Source organism: Glycine soja, chromosome 2 (genome assembly GCF_004193775.1).
Source record: "Glycine soja cultivar W05 chromosome 2, ASM419377v2, whole genome shotgun sequence".
Classification (NCBI taxonomy): domain Eukaryota; kingdom Viridiplantae; phylum Streptophyta; class Magnoliopsida; order Fabales; family Fabaceae; genus Glycine; species Glycine soja.
The window spans coordinates 5,689,253-5,711,150 of NC_041003.1; the positions used below are offsets into that span (position 1 = coordinate 5,689,253).

The 21,898-nt window shown below is 33.3% G+C and overlaps 4 protein-coding genes across 5 annotated transcripts; 1 reads left to right on the plus strand and 3 right to left on the minus strand.

The window, feature by feature from the left end:
- The first annotated feature begins 929 nt into the window (after positions 1-929).
- Positions 930-3,057, plus strand: LOC114382850 (chlorophyll a-b binding protein 6, chloroplastic-like). The gene is made up of 4 exons (XM_028342475.1): positions 930-1,201; positions 1,644-1,746; positions 2,202-2,490; positions 2,664-3,057. The coding sequence occupies exons 1-4, from the start codon at positions 1,005-1,007 to the stop codon at positions 2,813-2,815; spliced, it is 741 nt and encodes a 246-aa protein (XP_028198276.1). The 5' UTR covers positions 930-1,004; the 3' UTR covers positions 2,816-3,057.
- A 1,723-nt stretch (positions 3,058-4,780) lies between these two features.
- Positions 4,781-11,131, minus strand: LOC114382866 (probable protein S-acyltransferase 7). Its single transcript, XM_028342476.1, has 6 exons — positions 10,771-11,131; positions 9,670-9,852; positions 7,542-7,838; positions 6,390-6,623; positions 6,157-6,285; positions 4,781-5,528 (listed from the first exon to the last, which is right to left on the minus strand). The coding sequence occupies exons 1-6, from the start codon at positions 10,855-10,857 to the stop codon at positions 5,175-5,177; spliced, it is 1,284 nt and encodes a 427-aa protein (XP_028198277.1). The 5' UTR covers positions 10,858-11,131; the 3' UTR covers positions 4,781-5,174.
- A 1,479-nt stretch (positions 11,132-12,610) lies between these two features.
- LOC114382882 (signal recognition particle 19 kDa protein-like) lies at positions 12,611-15,621 on the minus strand. Its single transcript, XM_028342477.1, has 3 exons — positions 15,339-15,621; positions 15,153-15,252; positions 12,611-13,082 (listed from the first exon to the last, which is right to left on the minus strand). Exons 1-3 carry the CDS (start codon positions 15,516-15,518, stop codon positions 12,949-12,951), a joined length of 414 nt encoding a protein of 137 aa, XP_028198278.1. The 5' UTR covers positions 15,519-15,621; the 3' UTR covers positions 12,611-12,948.
- A 1,081-nt stretch (positions 15,622-16,702) lies between these two features.
- On the minus strand, positions 16,703-21,099 carry LOC114382898. Of its 2 annotated transcripts, none has more exons than XM_028342479.1 (7): positions 20,661-21,099; positions 19,561-19,723; positions 19,141-19,341; positions 18,823-19,068; positions 18,403-18,484; positions 17,796-18,018; positions 16,703-17,125 (listed from the first exon to the last, which is right to left on the minus strand). In XM_028342479.1, the coding sequence occupies exons 1-7, from the start codon at positions 20,989-20,991 to the stop codon at positions 16,791-16,793; spliced, it is 1,581 nt and encodes a 526-aa protein (XP_028198280.1). In that variant the 5' UTR covers positions 20,992-21,099; the 3' UTR covers positions 16,703-16,790. The 2 variants fall into 2 exon arrangements, with proteins under 2 accessions (XP_028198280.1, XP_028198279.1); XM_028342478.1 differs by having other exon boundaries at positions 18,328-18,484; positions 20,661-21,097.
- Positions 21,100-21,898: the final 799 nt, after the last annotated feature.

Consider the following 21,898-nt stretch of genomic DNA (forward strand, 5'->3'; position numbering starts at 1 on the left):
TTTTGATGGTGAAAGCAAAACTTTAGCTTGTAAAGAAATTCAAAGAAAGTGAAAAAAAAAAAAAAACTCTTAACATGCTATATGATTTTAATTAATTTTTGAGAGCTTTCTTTCAATAATTACTCTACTATCTTTACTTTTAAAGTCCATAGAAAGAGAGTTCATTGTTACAGAAGAAATAAAATTTTATTACACTATCATTCTTACATTTTTTTCAACTTTAATCAAATAAGAAATTACCTATTTCGATGCAATTTCTTTCTATATCTTAAATAAATAAATAAGTGTAACAAAAATTTAAAAAAATATAAAGATGTCATTTTTTTACACGCACTTAAGTTTTATTTATTGGGAAATTTTTTATTGAAAAAATTAAAAAAAAAATGTAATACTGCACTGCTATGTAATTTTTAATGGAATTCTAATGATAATTTTTTATTCATTTATTAATTCCTTAATTAATTTTTTTATGAACTTTAATCAATATCCTAAACACATTATTATTGAATAATAATATTCATCATAATCAGTCACTTAAATTCTATTATTTTTATATTTTCATCTCATCACTTATCTTTCTTTTTTTCTTTTTCTCTTTGTCTCTCTCTTTTATTCACCCCAACCAATTCACCCAAAATGAGGGATTACCATTTACTCTTAAATATTTGACTTTAAATCACCTATCCACCATTCACAAAACACAATTCTACCAACAGGACAATCTTATTGATTTTTTTGAAGATCTGACATGTAACCTCCACCACACACAAACCTCCCTTATATCCACAAGTGGTTCCACTTCATCAATCAAAATTGGATGGACAAATATCAACGTGGACCAATAACAAGTCACAAGCTAACATCATCACCCAATGGCAATCCACTTTTGGATTTGCCTATATCCACACCACTCTCCTATATTCTTGTGTTGAGATTCTAAAACATTGCCAGTGCCATTCCCTTCACACCATTCTCACAAAACAACTTTCAAACTCTGAGAAAGAATGGCTGCCAACACATTGATGAGTACTGCTATCTCAGCCTTCCCATCTCTCCTTTCTTCCTCAAAATCCAGATTTGCCACCGCAGTTCCTCTTTCTAGCTTTGGTGTCACCAATGCCTCTTCTTCTCGCTTTTCTATGAGTGCTGACTGGATGCCAGGCCAGCCTAGACCTCCTTACCTTGATGGTTCAGCACCTGGGTATGCTTCAATTTCCCTTTTTTTATTTGTTTAGTACAATAATGTTTCAACATGTTTTCAGTTCTTGAAATTATGATTTGTTTATTTTTCTAGAAAAAGAACTTAGCATGTAGTGTACATTGAAAGGAACTTATGTTTTCATACCCTCATTTTTTTAGGCAATCATATTATTGGTGTGAAATATTACAGTTTGATGAATTAATCTCTGTTGGAAAACTTGTCTTGAACATATTTAGTGGGAAAATGACTAATCTAAACTATACAAACTAAAAGTACATTGTTTTTTATTAAATGTAAAAATGAAAGTAAAAAATATAAATAAATAGAGATTGGAACTGAAAAGAAATCACTTTGTTGTGGCATATTTAAGTGATTTTGAATGGTTTGCTGGGTTTTGTTGTGATGTTGATTTGTGCATGCACGTTTTGTTCTTATGCTTCAGTGACTTTGGATTCGACCCTCTTCGTCTTGGTGAAGTACCAGAGAATCTTGAGAGGTTCAAAGAGTCAGAACTCATTCACTGCAGATGGGCCATGCTTGCTGTTGTAAGTGTCTTTTGTAAAAAAAAAAAAAAAACAGCGGTTTTGTTTAGTCTTTGTAAAATTGTTAAGATGCTAGCAGAAACATGCATTTAGGATAGTAAACATTTCATGAATACTTTCATTTAATCACAGTATTATATATAATAAGTTTGTTCTCTCTTTTTACTCAAAAAAAAAGTTTGTTCACTCTTATTATAGAAAAAGTTTGTTCACTCTTATTATTACTATCTTACACAAGTAATATGAAGGATGTTTTATGATATGATTGATTGACAATATGAATTTTTTGACACTAATACTGCATACGTATGCATGAACCTCGATTTGTTAAATAACACACTAGCCAACGTCATATATTGAGATCCAATTTTATTTCACTTGAAAAAGTACGTGGTATCAGACATTGTCCCCGATATTAAAAAAAACTTTAATATGCTGAAATTTCTTATATTTTGCAGCCAGGGATTTTGGTTCCAGAGGCATTGGGCTTAGGCAACTGGGTAAAGGCTCAGGAATGGGCAGCAGTTCCTGGGGGCCAAGCAACCTACCTAGGCAATCCAGTTCCATGGGGCACCCTACCCACCATTCTGGCCATTGAATTCCTTGCTATTTCCTTTGTGGAGCACCAAAGGAGCATGGAGAAGGACCCAGAGAAGAAGAAATACCCTGGTGGTGCTTTTGATCCTTTGGGATACTCTAAGGACCCTAAAACATTCCATGAATACAAAGTCAAAGAACTTAAGAATGGTAAGAATAAGATATCTATTTCTTTTATTTGTAGAAATCGATCACAGGTACCGGGGGATTTACAGCAATTCACGCTGCTAAATCAATTAAACTAAAAAACCGATGTACTACTAACATTTTACATTTGTTTGTTGTATAGAAAATTGACAACATTTTATTTGTTCGATGTTTAGGACGTCTTGCTTTGTTGGCTTTTGTGGGATTCTGTGTTCAACAATCAGCTTATCCCGGCACTGGACCTTTGGAGAACTTGGCTGCTCACTTGGCTGACCCATGGCACAACAACATTGGAAACATCATTATTCCACAATCGATTTTGCCTTGAAAAAAAAAAATCAAATATTTGTTTCAATAGCTACCTGTATAATTCCATGTAACATTTTGTAACGAATCGGGTTGCTACGTTGGTATCTCTGTGTTGTAATTAAACTTCGAATTCAAACTCATACTCTGGCAACTCGTTGGTATGACAGAAAAGCTTGAAACAAACTTCCAAGTCCAAGTTTAAAACTTGCATTACATGATTACATCCATATCTAATGATGAATAAAACATGTTTTGGACCAACTGCAGCCTGCAAAGTGCCAATTTCCTTGAATGCTTCCTAAAGTATTAGGCATCCGGTGTATTCCAGCAAATATTATGTCAGCTAACGACTTTTCAACAACATTTGGTTTTGTTAAAACTGATTTTCCTGCAAAATAATAAGTCAGCTAAACTTATATACATGTCTCAAATTCAGCATTCAGAACTAAGGGAGTCTAACTTGAGTAGGGTGCATGAGTTTTTAAACCCCTTGGTACCTGTGTTTGATTCCTACAAGTCAAAAAAAAAAGGAAAAAAAAAATCAGCACTAAGAAATGCATATTCATTCCAGTCAATGAAAGGGAGTCATTAGTCAAGAGGTGAAAATTAGAGTATCAGGCTTTGGACTGCCAAGTGCAGTAGCTGCATTGTTGCTTCAAAAACAGTTCGACACTAAAGTCAGGAGAAGTCTAACATGTATTTTCCTTTTACTCAAAATTAGGTTTAGCTGTGCACTGTACTCTTTTATATAGTGTGCAATATTATTAATGGAAGTTATCGGTTTCAGATTAATGATTGATCACACTTCTACCTTTTTAGGAGATTTAGTTGTTATGAATCTCACCAGTATCCATTCGCACTATGTGATTTCTTTCTGGCATCCCGAATGTGGTGGTTAGTTTCTATTAATAACACCTGCATCAATTGTGCTCGAGCATGACCTTGGTTAGGAATGTACTCTCGCATACTTAAGTGTGTGTTTGGAAATGCTTCCGCAACACACCTATCAGTATTTTTTTCACGTTCAGTTGATGCATAAGCTAGTAATATTTGCACCAAGTGGACGCGCAACACTCCCCTCGTCTAAGCAAATACACGGTTAGATGCTAAGAATGGATCTATGAGGTTGCGATGACCTAGTTATGAGCTTGGCCAATGCAATATATAAAGGAAATTAAATTATTTTAAACTTTTATTTAAAAGAATAATTTAGATAAATAGTGTAAATAATCTAAAGGTTTGGTGTGCAAATATAAGATCAAGTTACATTCACATAAGTAAGAACGATCTATCTAACGGAAAAACTTATATTTGATTCCCAGCATGTGCAAAAATTCTTTGAATCAATGATAGTCACGCATCACAAACAAAATTAATCTCTGATTTATTGTGTTAGAGACACCCAGAGTTTCTGACCTAGACAAAAAAAAAATAGTGTAAATAAGCAAATAAAAATATAAACTATCACCCTTTGAAAAAGGGACTTAAATAGATTATATGATTCCGAGTTCTCATGCCTGATGTGTTTAAGTGTCCGTAGCAGTGAATGAATTGTAATGTTTAAGGTAGATTTTAACTAATTTAATATAATTTGTATGCATTATATCCAAGTTGGCACTCGATGCGCCATATCAGACACTACGCAATTATAAATGACCAATGATTTCTAATTTCTAATTTTAAGAACTTAAATTTCTTTTTCATTTTGGATATTAAAAAACCCTAAAATGACAGTAGCATATACGACCGAGCAATCCTACAAGTAAACCCCACAATTGACAACATTGATTTATTAACTTAAAAAGCTTACCTTAAAAATTATAAACCAGCCCATACCACAGTCCGATTCATCTCACTTGGCTTGGATTTCATCTTTGGATGCCCGTGAAGAAAAAAGTGAATCAATTAAAAATTTTAACCATAATATATTTTGAGAATTAATTATTCTGTATGGGATGAGATTGCTTGAGAATTCTTTTCATGGGTTTCACAATTCATACTACTTTGATTTCAAGCTTCAAAGCTGAGTGGCAAGAATAATTCCCAATTTCCCATTATTTGTCCTCCAACATAGACTACCTGTACCAAAGACAGAGTTAATTGGTAAGACAAATAGTTAATTGGTAAGCGTGATACAACACAAGGCAAAGGAAAAAGCTCACTCACAACACAACAATTCCAACCTAGAAGCACAATGGCTAAAACGACACTAACAAACACCCTCCAAAGCCTTCATCCCCCACAATATTGCAAATACAAATAATTTTCCTGATAATTTACTGCATCAGAAATGTAACATCTTTTAATTACAACAAATAAAACCCTTTGCAAGACTATTAATTTCACTTTTAGTGGCTATGTATGCCTGTTCTCAGTGGTCAAACTGCTATTCGATTTGATTCCCCAACCCTGGCTGCCAAAGCAAGAACTTCAGGGGACATTTCCCAGCTTCCACTTTTTCTTCCCCAGCTGGATCTCCTGGGATGTATTCCGGCACGGTCACTCGTTTCGTCCACTGTTGTCCTAATTTCTGGAGACAACTCACCGAATTCCCCATCCTTTACTGCCACGCGCTCATTTAATTGACCTTCAGAAGGATCAAGAGCAGTACTACCCATGTCGGCCCAGACAGTTTTCCTACCCATCTCTATGTCATCAACAGCTTTTCCCATACTCGGGCTCATAAAGCCTCCACCCACTGATCGAGCAGGTAATACTGGTTCCATCGGCACCTGTTGAAATTATAGGATTTTAGGTATAAAGGGAAGAAAGGAGACAGAATGTAACACTGAATTAACATTAACTGAAATGTAGCACTGATGTTGCCATAAAACCTATGACACTAATACTAATCATAACCCTAACTAATTAGATAAGCATAAGCAAACATGAAAAGATTAGAAAATATGGTAATCAATCGGAAAGATAATGAGTAACAAGGAAACTAAACCCGAGAAAATTATCCTTTATAGGCATTCTTTATTGGAAAAAATAAGTGGACAAACTGGAACTCTATTTGTGTGGGGTGGGGGGGCAGCAGAGAGAGGGTCTTGAAATAGTGGAATAGTCACGGAGTATGGTATTGCTCTAATACCATGTTTGAAATTTATGGAGATTTTAGACAGAGCAAGGAAGATAGATAAAAGATGAAACACTGAACTGATATTAACTGAAATATATTACAATGAATTAATGTTATCACAACTTAAAAACTTTATTTATACTAATCATAATCCCAATAAAGTAGAGATACAAATTGAAAGAAAATATGGTAACCAATCCTAAGATATAAGGAAACTAAATTTAGAGGATAACCTAAGATATTCTATGATAAGATATTTGCATAAATTCTAACAGTACCTTTGCCCTGAAATTGTTCTTTGATTGGGGAATGCTGGTGCAGAATATCTCTAAGAAATTATTGAACACTCCCTTGTTATACGGGTTGGCCCGTCGATCATATCGGTATCTGAAGTTCTCATATGTAGTCTGTAACAGTAATGAACACAAATATAAAGTTGCAAGTCCTGTAGGATAGATAGCTTAACTTTAAATTATACTACTATATAAAGATTTTAAAAAGGAATGATTACCTGATTTGTACTTATAAGATATAAATGAAAGGCAGTCAGGCCACCAACAAACCACATTGATACGAAGGTGTATATTATTAACCCTATGGAGGCTGGGGTTTTGATCATTGCCTTCCAAATTGTTGTCTCCTCTGCCTCCATAATTCTTCTAATATAGACCCAACAAAATGCGAAAACATATATACAAAGTAGTGTAGTTGAGAAGACAAACATGAAGAAGAAGCGATAATTACGCTGCATAACAATTGTGCACAATTCAGATACATAACATTCAAGAATGACATGTATAAAATAATAACTGAAAAGTCACCAAACCAGAAATATATATACAATTGAAAGGAGGATAAAAAGCTCATTAAGAATCCTAAAATGGAAAAAATAAAAAAAATAGTTCAGTTCAGTTCAACTGTATATTAAGACAGACATCTCTTATACTAACTCTAAATTCAACCCAACCTAAAATTTTCCCATAAAAGTAAAGAGTTCCAGTACAAAGCATTTTGAGAGTGGAAGCTAAGAATAACTGGAAGGAGCATTTCTCTTTACCATCATTAATAAATGAAAGCCACCCAACAAGAATTGAACCTAGATTTCCAATCTGAAACTCAATGCTCCTAAATTAACTAAAAGCATTATCGTATTATGTATGAAAGCACAGAAACTCTAAGGGATACATCTGAAAGGAAAATCTCCATAACAAAATTCACCTTAAGGACAATATATACCCCATCAGCCATTATGTCTCAATTTATGAACTCCCCTGTTCTACAACTTCACATTATTATTATGTATTGCCAAATATAATAAACTGGAAAGTAATATCATATTAATATAACCATATAATCTTCTAATGATGAATTTTACGTTTAAATTTTGACTCAAGGAGCCTAAACTAAATTTTGGAAATACAAGTGTTGATAATTAACAAATTACTAGAACATGCTAGACTTTCCAGCAAAGCCGATGTACAAAATATGAACTATTCTCAATAAGTTCCAAGATAACAAAAGATCACCCATCTCTTTAAATTTCACAACTATTAGATTCTACTGACCCCAGATACCGTGTCAGTCTTTCTGCCTAGCATTGGAAATTCTGCAGAGCAGATTCACAATTAAAAATCAATTTTGTCAAACAAAAGGTCTAACTTACCAGCCCAATGCACTGCCCAACCCAGGGACAATGGTGATCAAACCGTTCCACACAGTTATTACAAATTGAGCAGTGAGAACATCGAGGAGGCCTGTAGAGCATGCAAGTATCACAATACTTGACCTTAACAGTAATTCCATTGACCTCAACTTCCTTAATTCGAGGCAACCGCAATTGAGGAGTTTGACCAGCCCCAACATCTAGACTACCTTCAAAACCTTCTGGTTCTGGAGGATGTGCATTGCGTGGAATTATGCCAGGGTCTCGGCCAGATGTTAACAAGAGAAGAACTAACACCTAAAAAAGATTATAGCATCAGCATACAGTAGGAAATAATATACTTCATTGCTCATAGTACAGCTAATGTGCAATGCCATCCAAAAAAATTGATGTGCCAGTACTTCCACCTTATCACAAAATATCCCAAATGATAATTAACCAGCACATAAAAGTCAATGGTTGTGACAAACCCCTACCATGTTTGTGGCTAGTAATACATGCACCAAAAGAAAGAATTTACATGTAAAGAAAAAAATTCTCCTTTCAAACTAATTTGTAAGAGATGTATTATTAGTTTAGTCTGCAGGCATACTCACCAAGGCCTTGTCCAGATATTGATTTTGTGAATTACAAGGCAAACTCACAAGTGGTTAATCAATTTGTATTGACATGACCACCCTGAATTCAAGGGGAAAATGTTAGTACTTATTAGATTATCACTGAACTAAATCTTATCTCAGCTTTGAAGTTTTAACTAATAGATGTACCATAATCTTAGATGGTTCAGACAATTACAGTTATGGAATACTTCAGAAATTACAGTGTTCTCGCTCTCTCTCTCCCTCTAAGAAAGTTGTCTCCTAACGGGTGACAGGATGTGTGATGTGCTGTTCTAACTTCTAATTCAGAAACAACAGCAAATTTACAATGCATAGTAGATCATATGGAGAAGGATTTTGTGTTTGGTGAGCATGGAACCTGATGGATAACTAAAGTACTGCCTTCTTGAATTTCCACACAGAATTTTTTACTGGAATTGATGTTTAGATTATATCAGTCCAGGAAAAAGATGGTATTAACAATGTTTACTCATGTCACGCATTCTTTTAAGTTTGAACCCAAGAAAAGATACAGCAAGTGCTTCACAGGACCTGCAGACCCTCCACACTTTTCCACTCAATTTCTTCCAAACTCACTTTCACCCTTTCCTCCTATATTTTATTTCTCACAATCAAATTCCCTTCTCCCACTATTCAGTGCCAGCTCAACATGCAGTTATGTCCCAGATTATCAACAAGAATATTCCTCAGTTTCCTATTCTTCCCTCCTCACCCACACGTAATCATCATGCACTTCCCAACCCCTTCCTTGTAGAATACACCTTACTTACAGGAGATCTTTCAGAACCCCATTGCTTGGGAGCAATTAATCTCAATTAAGTTAAAAGGCTTTCACAAAAACAAGGACAATACTGTTCTATAGCAGAGTGCTATTTATGCTGACATTTGGTGTCTGTAGTTAGAACTAAACACTTGGATACTTAATGGGAAATCACAATAATTGATAATGGAATAAATTGTATTCACCACGCCCAGTTTTCAGATTGCTTTTTATGCAGTAAAGTGCTTGCAGTAGGCTTGCAATTTTATTTGGATTATTGGTTTAAGGAGGAGGATGTCTGCTCAAACTTCTCTTTGCAATCTTTGTTTCCCCTTCCAATAAAATATCATCTTTAATTTAAACAAAATGACACAATGCACAATACTTGGCTTGGCCATGGATTCCATTTCTTTGTCAGGAGCAAAATTATGTTAGTTGCACTAGTTTGATCATATTAGTTTCATTATAGCCTTGGCTAGTTTTGTTGTAGTTATCATTCAAATAAGCAGACGGAAAAAGGGGCATTAGCCAAGTTGTATTTCATTCAGAAATCAGAAGTTAACTAAATCCCAGCTTCTAGCTTACTTAAAACAAGTGTGTCTGAGTCGTAACATAGAGAAATGTTTCTCAAGTCACGATTATAAACAAAATTCCCAATCAATACAGTTGAACAATGTAGGCTCAAAGAACGAAATTGAATGCATGGTGTGTGTTTGTACGTATATGAAAGAGAGAGAAAGAGTCTCACATAAATTGTGAATATAACAGCAATGGCCATTATGGTTATCCCCAAGTGATCAGAAAAATCATCTATTAGTTTTCTGGCAACATAGACACAGAAAACTGCAACAGGAGCAGCAATAAGAAAAATTGTCAGGGCCAATGATCTTGCATCTGGTCCAAATATGAACCTGCCCTGAAGAAAAAATTTCTGCAGGAAATGGGTGAAAACAGTGAATAAGTATTTTCACAGTAACAAAACCACTAGAACAATAGCACATTTCAAATAAATTTGCAGCATCAGCCACTAACATAATAATATTCTTTTTAAGTTCTGTGGAAAAGACAATTTAGGACAAGCAAATACAAGATATAAACTACTAATACTTCAACATCACAATATAGATAATTTGTCATAAAAATAATGTACATATTAGTCAGTACTCAGTACTGTCCAAATTCAGTGACAAGGGTTCTACCTAAATTCAATATATCTATGATCTTCGAAAATAACCAGCAACTACTATCTACTTCACATCACAAAAATGTATGGCCAATCAACCCACTATTCTTGTCTTAACCTCACTTCACTATTCAACTTACCCAAAATGTCTAGGGCTCTATTTGGATAAACCTCTCTATAAACACTTGTCGGAGAAAAAATAATAATAAAAAGGTAATAAATTGAGCTTTCCAAATGAACTAAAATCAACTAATGCACTTAACTTTTATAAAAGCTCTTTGCATTTAACATCTTTTAACAAAAGTTAAGGTGCATAAGTTGATTTAGCTCATGAAAAAGCTCAACACATTTTACCATCTTAGTTTCTTCACCTATAAGTGCTTATAGTCAAGTTTTTCCAAACAGGTTCTTAGATTCAAACACCAAAGCCTCCTTGGGCCAGATTCATTCTCCCATGTTAGTAACTTTTCTCCTCAACACAAAAACCGATTTCCACTAAAAGAAAAAACACTAAACGATCACAGTAAAAAAAAAAAAAACTGAAAATTTAAAAAAATAATAATAATAGAAAATAAGCAATAACAGAATGGCGGGTGGGTGAAAATAATAATTTTAAAATAAACGAAATTAAAAGTAAATAAATAAAATTGGGGAAGGAAAACTCACATTGCTCCCCTTCCACGCTTGGTAGACCCGCAAATCACCGGATCCCGAACCCGGATCCAGACGCTGGGGTGGAGGCACAACGTACATATCGTATCGTTTTTTTATATAAAAAAAAATAAAAAAAAATCACTCTCTCTCTTTTTCTGTTGAAATAAGGGAAAAAGGTGAGAGAGGTTGACGACAATCTAAGGTTGCTCGGAATTGGAGGACATGGCGGAAATAATGGATGTGTCACCGGCGAGCTGAAGAATGTGAATGTGGATGCAATGGAAGTAAACTAAAGTGAGGGTTTCTTTATTTTTCTTGTGTTGGCTTAGAGAAGCAACAAGGGATTCGCTTTACATTTGACTACTGTCACAGTATATTTGTCTGTGCTTTACAGAGTGTATATAGCGTGACGTGGCTAGGAAATATAACAGAAAAGAAAAACAATTAACAGTAAGATAGGATAGGATGTAACTCATATTTTTACATTCCACTTAATTTAAATTTTTTTATTCCTTTTCATTTTACCTAATGATACTTTTTTTTTACAGTTGCATAACGATACCTTGGTATGTATGATCAGGGCTTGCACTTTACTGCTTTAGGATTATTTATGCTTAATCCTTCTGCTGAATATGTTGTGTTATATGATTTGGTTTTGTTGAGGGACGTGTTAGATCCATTACCGAATAGTGTTTCCCATGTTTAGGTTATTGTTAGAAGTTTTTTGAGTTTTTAGATGAGTAAATGTTTGTTTTGTTTTTTGGATTTGTGAAATGTTGTTATGGTAGTTTTTTTAATTTAAATAAGTAGTAAATAAATTCTTGAATTTTAATTTCATTAAATAAGTTAATTCTTGTCGTTACAGTCTTAATAACAATGTCAATTCAAATGTGTTAAACAGACAGGTGTGTTATTCCATTCAAATGCTTACTCTTTTTTATTTTTTATGTAAGATAAACCAAATTAAAAGAATTTAGGTGCCAATTTAACACAAAATTATAATATCGATTACTTTTTGTTTTATATATTGCCAGATGTTTAAGACCTTATGTAAATCTTGTGTTTAAGACCTATAATAGCATACATCTTTGTAAAGATGAAACAACATTTATTTATGTAAGATGTATGCCCTCCTTGTTGTTTCATCTTGTGTAATAAATAAATAAATTTATATGCTATAATGTGTATAAGTATCATAATTGTTTGCTTGTGTTTTAGATTATTTTATTTGATATAATAAAAATATCAATAACATCGATATATAATGCAAATTAAATGAACAATAAATGAGATTTAACTTTTCCCGTGCATTACATAGGTGAGTAACTAGTTTGTAGTTTGTAAACATGCATGGGAATTAAGACCTAGAACAGGAAGCCTTGCCCAATAGCATTTCAAACCAGGTGCACGTGTGTAGCAAGATTAAATCCCTTACGTAGCAATGACAATTGACCACAAGTGCCTTGAATTGAAAGTCACAAATGGTGGCATGTTCTCAGCGGTCTTGGCTCATGACGAGATTCGGGATGTTCATTTTGATAGTGATAGGTATAAGTTTTACTTCATAAAAAAAACAACAACCAAGTTTTAAACAATAAACCACATATATTTTGAAGATGAGTTAAAATTATATTTCAAGTCATAGTTTTTTTTTTTTTTTGCTGAATTTTGTTGTAAGTCATAGATTTAATATCTTATATATTTTAAAAAAATATATAATTTTTTAAAATAATTGTGTTAATAATAACTTCTGATTTAATAAATAATATTGTATATACATAAAATTATTTTTTTATAATATATATTAAATTATATACTTTTATTCTATAATTTAACTATTCCAATCTTGTCCTATATTAATGGATCAGATTCATATTCAAATACATAAATGACATCAAATTTCAGATCAAATCAAAACAAATACATTTAACTCAACCCACCCCTTGCAACTTCAAGAAGGTCTCCCACCCTCCCCCAAAAACAAAAAAACCATGAAAAAAAAATGTCCAGTAAGCATAATGTAGAAACTCATGTGCAAGACTGTTTACACTGCTAAAGTAAACAAAACACACATTGGGGGTGGGAAAATTTTAACTCAGTTGTAGTCATTAGTCCTATTGTAATTATAATAAATAATATATCCAGCATGACACTTGAAGTCAACATGTAAGACAATGTTCAAACACATAATTATCTCCTCTTTTTTCCACCCTTCCCAGATTTGGTGGAAGGTCCAGCAGTTGATGTTGATGAAGTCTCCTGCTTCTTGGTCCTTCCATGATGCCTAGGTACCATCTCTGCAACCTTTACCATTAGTTGCTTTCCTGCAAAACAATCACCGCAAAAATGAAAGCATTAGATATTTCAGATTCTTTGTATCTACGCAGTTACAAGAGGATAATTTTCTCATCGATTTTGATAAGTGATATTTACAATGAAAAAAGTAAACAGAGAAATTGCTTTTATATTGCCAGAGAGACATTAAGGCTGTATTTGGTTCAACTTTTGAGTGCTTTGTATTTTATATCACATCAAATCTATATAATACCAATTTGTGATTATTTATTATAATAGGACTAATTACTTTCATCTCTTGTATTCTATATCACAGCAAATCTTTATCAGTATTAACTACGGTGCTAGTTTCAAACCTTCATCTCGTAAATTAATTAATAAATATGTACTGAAAAGGTATCTTCCTATTAATAACATCTACAATCAATTTAAATTCAATTAAACAAGACAAACCCTGGCCTATTTATAATAAGTTTTATCTCTCTGTTTGCATGTAAATTTCCATGAATTTCATATTAACTAAACCAAATAAAGACAATCTAAGTTTTTCCTTTTGGGGAGGGTTGAATGGTCCAGGTAGCAATCCAATCCATCCTGATCTGCAGCTAACAAAAATAAGACTTTGAAGTAGAAGGATTGGTTTGCTAACAGTTAAAAAAAGCATTAAACTGAATTTTAATAGATTTATAAAATACACTACTGTCTTTGAAGGATTTAAAAAGAGAGTCAAGCAAGGTAATCAAGTAACGGATAAATTAGAATTTTATCTACAAGTGTAGGGGGAGGAGGGGGCGGGACTACAGCAAAATTTGTCAAAGAACATGTAAAAATTGTCAACTTTAAGTAAAAGCAGTAATCCAGTCCACTATACTCTTATTAGACCTAGATACTGTAGACAAGTATTCATGCCTCCATTTCTAAACTGTACACTACACTGTACATCTTAATTAAGTTTTCAACTTTAAAAACTGAAAGGATATCTAACAGCTATTAAATCTAAAGAAGCTACAAAATTAAAAATAATATATATATATATATATAACATTGTAACTGTTACAACTAAATCATTCATATATAAACCAGTGCATATTAACACAGTTTCTTAGTATCAATTTAATCTTCCAACCTTCTAAACCAGTGCATTTGATTGTGGTGCTACGCATATGAAACATTTTCATTCTCTCCTACTCTTGTGATTTTACCCACAATTCCACATAAATCCTTGATTCCTTTTTTTTCTTCTTTTTATTCTTGACAGCATTCCAGAAACAAACTACTTCAACTGAAAAAGAAATCACTTTTGCCATAATCATATTATGTTCTTAATAGCACTGGCACTACCTTAAAAAGTTCACAAATATGAGAAGGCAGAACAAGACGTCGTCGATCAAGTTATAGATACAGAGCATGCTAATATCTTTCATTCCTTGGGTTCAAGTCAAGAGTACCCACTTGTCATTCAAAATTTTATTTCTACAAGAAAAGCACATATTTTTAAATTTATCAATTTAACTATTAGCTCTACATATGAGTACATGACTTTTTTTTATCAATCTTGCATTCCCAAATCTAATTTCATAATACCAATAGTACTCTAAGTCCAAGCCACACTTCATAGTGACCAGTCCCAATCTAGTGTCTCTTGAGTCATACAAGTGGAATACAATAAGACTGCTGGAAGAGAGGCTTGCTCAACTCGACACCATGTGCCATACATATAGACAGACAGCCAGACTTGATGATCCAAATGACTGATACAAAGTATTTTCACTTGAAGCCAGAGTGTCTTGTCGCATTAAAAGTAACCATAAGCTATAAGGGCCAATCCAATTGCCAAGTGAGTCCCAACATCACAGTTGGGAAAAGACATCAAAATTTTGTAACCATGACACTGACAATTGTACATTACACAAACCTTCTAGCTAGGCCTTTGACAATGTTTAAAAGCAATTCTATCCTTAGCAAGACACACATAAATACAGTATGTAGTTCAGCCATTGGATGAATGAAAATAATAGCCAAAAGCAACATATTGATTCAGATTCATATTCATATATTAAAAAAAAAAACATAAAAAGGGTAGAAAGATTAAATCTTACTGGATGAGATGGTTGAATTAAAGAGAGTTCCATCCTCCTTCTTCAGCAACACCCTCACGCGCCCTCTCTGCATGAAATCACGAGGGTACGCCTTGTCTATCTGTAAAGTTATCCATCAATAATCAAATTTCGCAGTAGAAATGAAAACAAAACCAAAATTAACACAACATCAACAAAGAAACCAACCTCAATTGCAAAAGGAAGCTTCAGATAGCTGCAGCAATCACCGATTTCAGCGCAAGTAGGGTTTTCGCAGGCTTTGGCGAGGCCAATGCGTCTTCCTTCGGCCATCGTTTTTTTGGAGTTTATGTAAACAGGATACATCACAATCCATTTCTTTATGTTGGACAATTCGGCACCGTCCATGTTCCCTCACTCACGCGCTGCAAATTGAGGACGAAGCGCAAAAATCCCGAACTGAATCTTCAGTTCTACGATGGCACACACCGAAACGGAAAGAAGGAGGAATGAAGAAGAAGACGGTCTTCGATACTGGTCGGCCCAGTCAACCCACCCATGCTCCATCTAGAGCACGGCCCAAAATAAACGAATAATAAAATCTAGATCCACTATTGCTATTTGCATACCCCACAATACTAATACACCCTCCTTTTCATAAACACTAAATGTCACTTTCGGCATCTTATATTTTAAAAGCTTCATTTTAATTTTAATTCTTTGTGTTTATGAAACTTTAATTTTGATACATTATGGTTTAAAATTTTTATTTTAGTCTTTTATGTTTTTAAAAGTTTCATTTGGATCTTTTGTTTTGTTTTTTGTTAAGAGCATTAGTGTTTCATCAATGTTTCAAATTTTTAAATATAAACTATTTTAGCCATCACTATTTTAAATTAATTAACTCTTAAAATTACACTTGAAGTAACTTGATAAAAGTTTTGTCACATTCACATCCTTGTTATATTTCAAGCCAAAGAATAGATGCAGTGATGTAATGTCTTAGTTGCATTTATATGAATGTGAACAATTTATTTAACAGAAGAATTCGTAGGAGTGTTTGCAGTGCAGTGTTAACCTTAAATTAGTCCGAACCAAACAAAAAAAATTAAGTCTAGTATAATTTGATTTAGTTTAAATTATTTATAAAATTCAACAATAAAACACTAATTACAACAATAATTTCTAGGGATGTTCACAATTTGATTTGATTTAATTTTGGCATGTCAAACCACAAATCAAATTGTGTGGTTTGAAAAAAAATCAAACCATTAACCATCAGTTTTTCTACGATTTTTAGTTTTTTTTAGGCTTTTTGATTTTAGGCTCGATTTAGTTCAATTCTAAACACCTTTCAATTTCTATTATATGCAAAATTCTCTTAGATTAATGTAAGTCACACACTGCTAGCAAAAGTAGCCTTTGACCCTATGAATTGGAAAATATACATGGTCTCTGACCCAACATTAAAAAAAAAAAAAAACTGTTATATTTTGCATTTTAATATTTTGGGGTGAAAAACTTCATTTTAACAATTAAAAGATGATGAAAGCTAAATCCAAACAAGTAGAACAAGCGACCCAAGTCGCACATAAATTAATATATGAATTAAACATAATTAATCTTACTAATTGTTATGGTTATACAACTAAGAATACAGAGAAATATGACTTCCAAACACTACAATTTGAATGTAAAGGTTCGTACAACATTTTTCTTTTTCTTACAGTGTTTTTTAAGGGAATTTTCATCAACAGTGCCAAGAGCAGATAATTTGATGCCATAGGAAGCCAGACGATTAATATCCCTTGGAATTGGAGACTGCCAAAGACCGTCCCACCAAGCAGAAGGGAGAACTGGTGTGAAGGCACATTGATTGCCCTGGTTGCGACAACTCAATGGACCAGCATATCTGTTCCACACATGGCCCCAACCACCCTGATTCTTTAGGCCATCAATCAACAAATTACTCTGGAAACTGCTAAGGAATGTAAACCTTGAACTAGACTTGTCCCCTGAAGAGTAAAAATATTTCATGTTTCAGGTAAATTTGTGCTACCATGATTGGATGAATGTTGCCAAAATTGAATTTTGAAGGAAACTATTTTGCAAAATTGATTTAAAGTAATGTGATTTATGTCTATGTAAAAAAAAAAATATTATTTATGTTTGGATATTTTCATTCAAAAAGTTACTTAATAGCAAACCTCAATATAAATTTTTAATTCAATGAAAAACCTATTTAAAGTTGAATCAATTCTGTATTCATAATCAATTCATCAACATGAAAACAAACATGTAAACATGTATCTAGGCCTGATATTTCAACCTGATCTAGGAAAATTCAACGTAAAACCAAACAAGATCACTTAGTGTGTGTTGAATAAGCATTGACAAAATTGATTTTGAAATGAAATTAATTTTACAAAATTGATTTTGAATTGATGTGACATTTTTTATTCTAAAAGCAGTTAATAACAAATCTCACCATGATTTTTTTGTATTCAACGCAAAAGCTATTTAAAGTTATTTAAACTTGGAATCAATTTTGGACCCCTGGAATCAATTCCTTGACATGTAACTAAATATGTGAATATTTACCTCAAATCACGTTAACTTACAAACGTGATCTTAGAAAATCCAACATGCACTTACAAGAATAAGTAGAGTGAATAACAGAAATACCCAGATTGTATGCTGCAGCCAGTGCAGCGATTAATTGAGCATATGTAGTCCCGACACGGTGGTGAGCTCCAGAAATGGCGGCATATTTTGCACGAGAAGCAAGAAAAAAATCGACGAAAGCAACCCATCTAGGCGCCGTACCCCAATCCCTCCTTCTAGAATCTGTAATGCGCAAACCTTTAAACATACTTCCTCTGAATTTGTCATAATCAAAATGAAGAACCTGGGAGCAAGAAGATATGAAAAAGAATCAAAGACCCACAAATTTTATAGCATATATAGGTTAGTTGCATCATGCATCATTGCTTGGACCGTAAATTGAAAAACAGATTGGATAATGAAGCAATGAAGCATTTAATACAGAAGATTGCCAATATTGAGAATAGCATTTGCCAGTTCTTGATATCAGGTAATAATTTCATTGTTAACTAATAATATTTTTTTGGTATTAAGTATTAAAACTGATATATGTTTTCATCTACACATGTATAAATTTGCATGCAGTTTAGCAATCAAGAGCTGAATGATTTACCTCTGCAAATTTACTTATGTTAGACATATACATTATACTTTTAACAACAACAGGTGTATCTGACACCACAACCACCTTTGGTCTTGATGACATTAGATGTTGACTTCGTATGACTTTTTTCAGGCAACGCAACATTGCCTGCACAGCTCTTCCAGACCTGAAAAAGGGGATGCCGAAAACAGAATTAGTCATTTAAACCCATATCTTATACGAAGGTTGACCATTGCTACCCCAAAAAAAAAGTTTTGATGCTACATGCATTTTTTTTTTGCCTACAAACTACATGGATATTTTGCATCAACAATGCTCATAAGAGAAAAGGCATAAAAACACTCTTTGGCTCCTCAAAGAGTTCTGTCTAAGATATATTAAATTAACTTTTCAAAAGTAGTAAAAGTAAAACCATTTTATCAGAAATCTCTTCAGTTAATTCATCAATCAAGCATGATGATTTCCACTCAAAGAAATTAACGCATACTTCCATAGTTCCATTACCTATTCATAAGCATCCGCATATGCAATGAGATGTCAGGATTCTCCCCACCACCAATAACCCAATTGACAGCTGCCTCAACATCTTCTGAAGGAAATATGAGAACCCTCATGAGCTCCCCAAAAACATTAGGCCGTATACCTAGAACTTGCGGGTCACTAAACAAATTGAGAGCAGCAGTTCTCATCTGAGAGTGTATATTCTTTAAGAAAAACTGTGCCGCCACAGAATCTACTGTTCCATGAAACCTAAAACATAAAGTTTATGCTCATTTATGTTGCTTGTGAGACTAATAATTAACAAGACTATTCTCACCTTACCATATGATAGGTTGCTTCCATTTCTTCCAATTGCTACAGATAACATTTGTTTCTACTGGTTTCATAAAATCATCAATCCTTATAACCAGTTTCCTCCCATATTTGCTTTCACAACCTTTGTGTCTCCACAAATGCTTGATTTCTTTAACCGTAAAAGTAAAGTTGGAATAAGAAATGTAGTCTCCAAAAGGATATTTTCCTCTGCAATTTAGCAACAAGGTATTAATAATGGAAGACAAGACCACACAACAGAAGAGCGCAAAAAAGATCTGGCACAAGTTATGCTTTAAAGCTACCAAAGACATTCATATAAGGACCAATAAACATCGATATACACTCTAAATTTCAGTTGAGAGAGAATGTAGAAGCTCTTAAAAGTGAAAAACAAACTAAGTCTGGCTTGAGAAAGAACCAATATGCCTGGTTTGACTGATGATCAAGGAGCGGTTTAGCATTATACTAAGTGCTGCAGCAGTTAAGACCTTGTACATTTCATTCCCAAAACCTGCCTCACTTGCCTTCCCCAGAACAAAGCCATGTCTACAGAACTGCTCCGGGGGCAAATCCCTGACTCTTGAAGCACCTGAAACAAAAAAGAAAAAAGTCATCTTCTAATCTATAACACTGTTCTCCACAGAAGCACGAGGAGTGTGTGTGTGTATATATATATATATATATATATCATAGTTTCGTATATCTAATTAAACTCAGAGGACACAACTACAACTTTAGATATTTATTACGTGTTTTCAGAAGATTAAAACTTGCAGATTTATTTTATTGGCAAATGTTAATCGTTAATTTTTGTTAACAGGGATCAAATTTGCGACCTTTCCCTCCTTCCCTTCTTTGTTATCAACCCAACAAGCCTTATATCTCCTGGTTAAAACTTGCACTAAGAATAGAGAAATAGTTTTCTCTTGTATTATTTTTTCAGTTTGTGTAAATTCTGTTGGTTGTTTCTAAATTTAAAAGGTTTCACTTTAATTTTAGACCTTTATCAACATCATGTTAGTATTCAGTGATATTATAATATTCATTCAAACTTTTTTTAATCAAGAAGTTTATAACAACTTACTTGTACACATTATTCAACCAACCGAGGAGTCTGACGCCCTTGATTATATTAATTCATTCAAACTTGATGACATTAGCAAAATTAACACCGTTTGTATGATAAATTGTTGGGAAAAAAAACTAATTTGGTCTGATAATATGTCAACCAGTATTTAGTAAGATTAATTTAGTCTAATATGTAAGGGACCCAGATAAAACAAATAAAATAATGAGAGTACAACAATATATTTTAGCCTAATAATAATAGTATGAGAATCATTAGAGCTATTTTTTTTATCTCATCATTTATTTTCTTCCAATTTAATTATTAAGATTAGCTAGAAAATCAACCAAAAAAAAAAAAAAACTTGAGTTATTCTTCCTCTCTTGTGCCAATATTAATATAGCATTTATCTAACATAGTAGAAAGTAGAAACCCAAGGTAGCAAGAAAGGCGAAAGTACCGTTGGCAAGAAAATGATTCTGAATAATCCTTCTCACTCTGAGGGACTCCTTGCCCACACCACCTCCGAAATCCTCCCCCATTTCTTCCACCGTCTTGCATGGCCTCTCTCCCACGTGCCGAACCGCCAAGATGCTTTCCACGCGCGAGCCATTGTTGGAAAAAGTGTTGAACTCCGAAGAAGAAGCTCTCGAGAGAGGCACGGTGCTACTAGCGGGAGCATCCAAGGGCCTCAGCGAAAGCACCAACAGTCCCAAACCAGTCACCACTACACACAAAACAAATAATGGTTTCAGTGACAAGCTCCTCCTCTTTCCTCCACCGTACCTCATTTTCCCCCGAAAAGGATGCGAACAAAGCAAAGCAAAAGCAACCTTTCATTTTGCCCATGAGTGATGATATAGCCATCCTTTTCGGGTTCGGGTCAGAACCCGAAGCTTTTTGTCGTTCCCATCGAAGACAACTGTCTAGACTCTAAGATCAATAAATTATGAAGTCCATAAAGAAAACCTGGCAGTGTTCATAAATAACACGTGTTTTCTATTGTGTTTGGATTCTTCCTATCACATTTCTGACCACTAAATCTCTCCCAAGTCAAAATCTCACTTGACAAGATTCATTCTCTTTCGTAACATTAAGCCTGGTGTGGTTGTCAAGAAAATATCGCTCAGATTTCTTTTAAAAATAGTATGAATCTTGCATCTTTATCATATTACTTTAAATTATTCTTTTTTTCTTCTATCCAACTAAAGTACCAAATTCACCCTAATGCAAGCAAAGTAAATATATATTTTGTTGATAACTAATTTGTTGAAGAAACACATAAAGACTATTTAAACTCGGGGAAACATGATCCCCCAAGGCATCGGCCAATAACACTGTTCAAACTCTCCGGGGGCAATCACCCCATGTACTGTGTTTGCATAGAGAAAATAAAAATATTTGAATTAAAGTAAAATATAAGAGATATAATTTTGTGAGACTTCTTTTGGAATTTTTTTATCTGTATACATATATATTTTTAAGATAATTAGTATAAAATTATATAAAATTAATTTTGTATATTATTATTATTATAATAATGGTTAAAGTTTAATTGTGTAAAATTAGTTGTTTTTTTTATGTTATTGTAATGATTAAAATGCTAACTAATGTAAAATTAGTTATGCTTTTTGTTATTATTATCATTTAATATAAAAATTAATTTCAATTTCATGAGTAAAAGTAGTAATTTTTAAA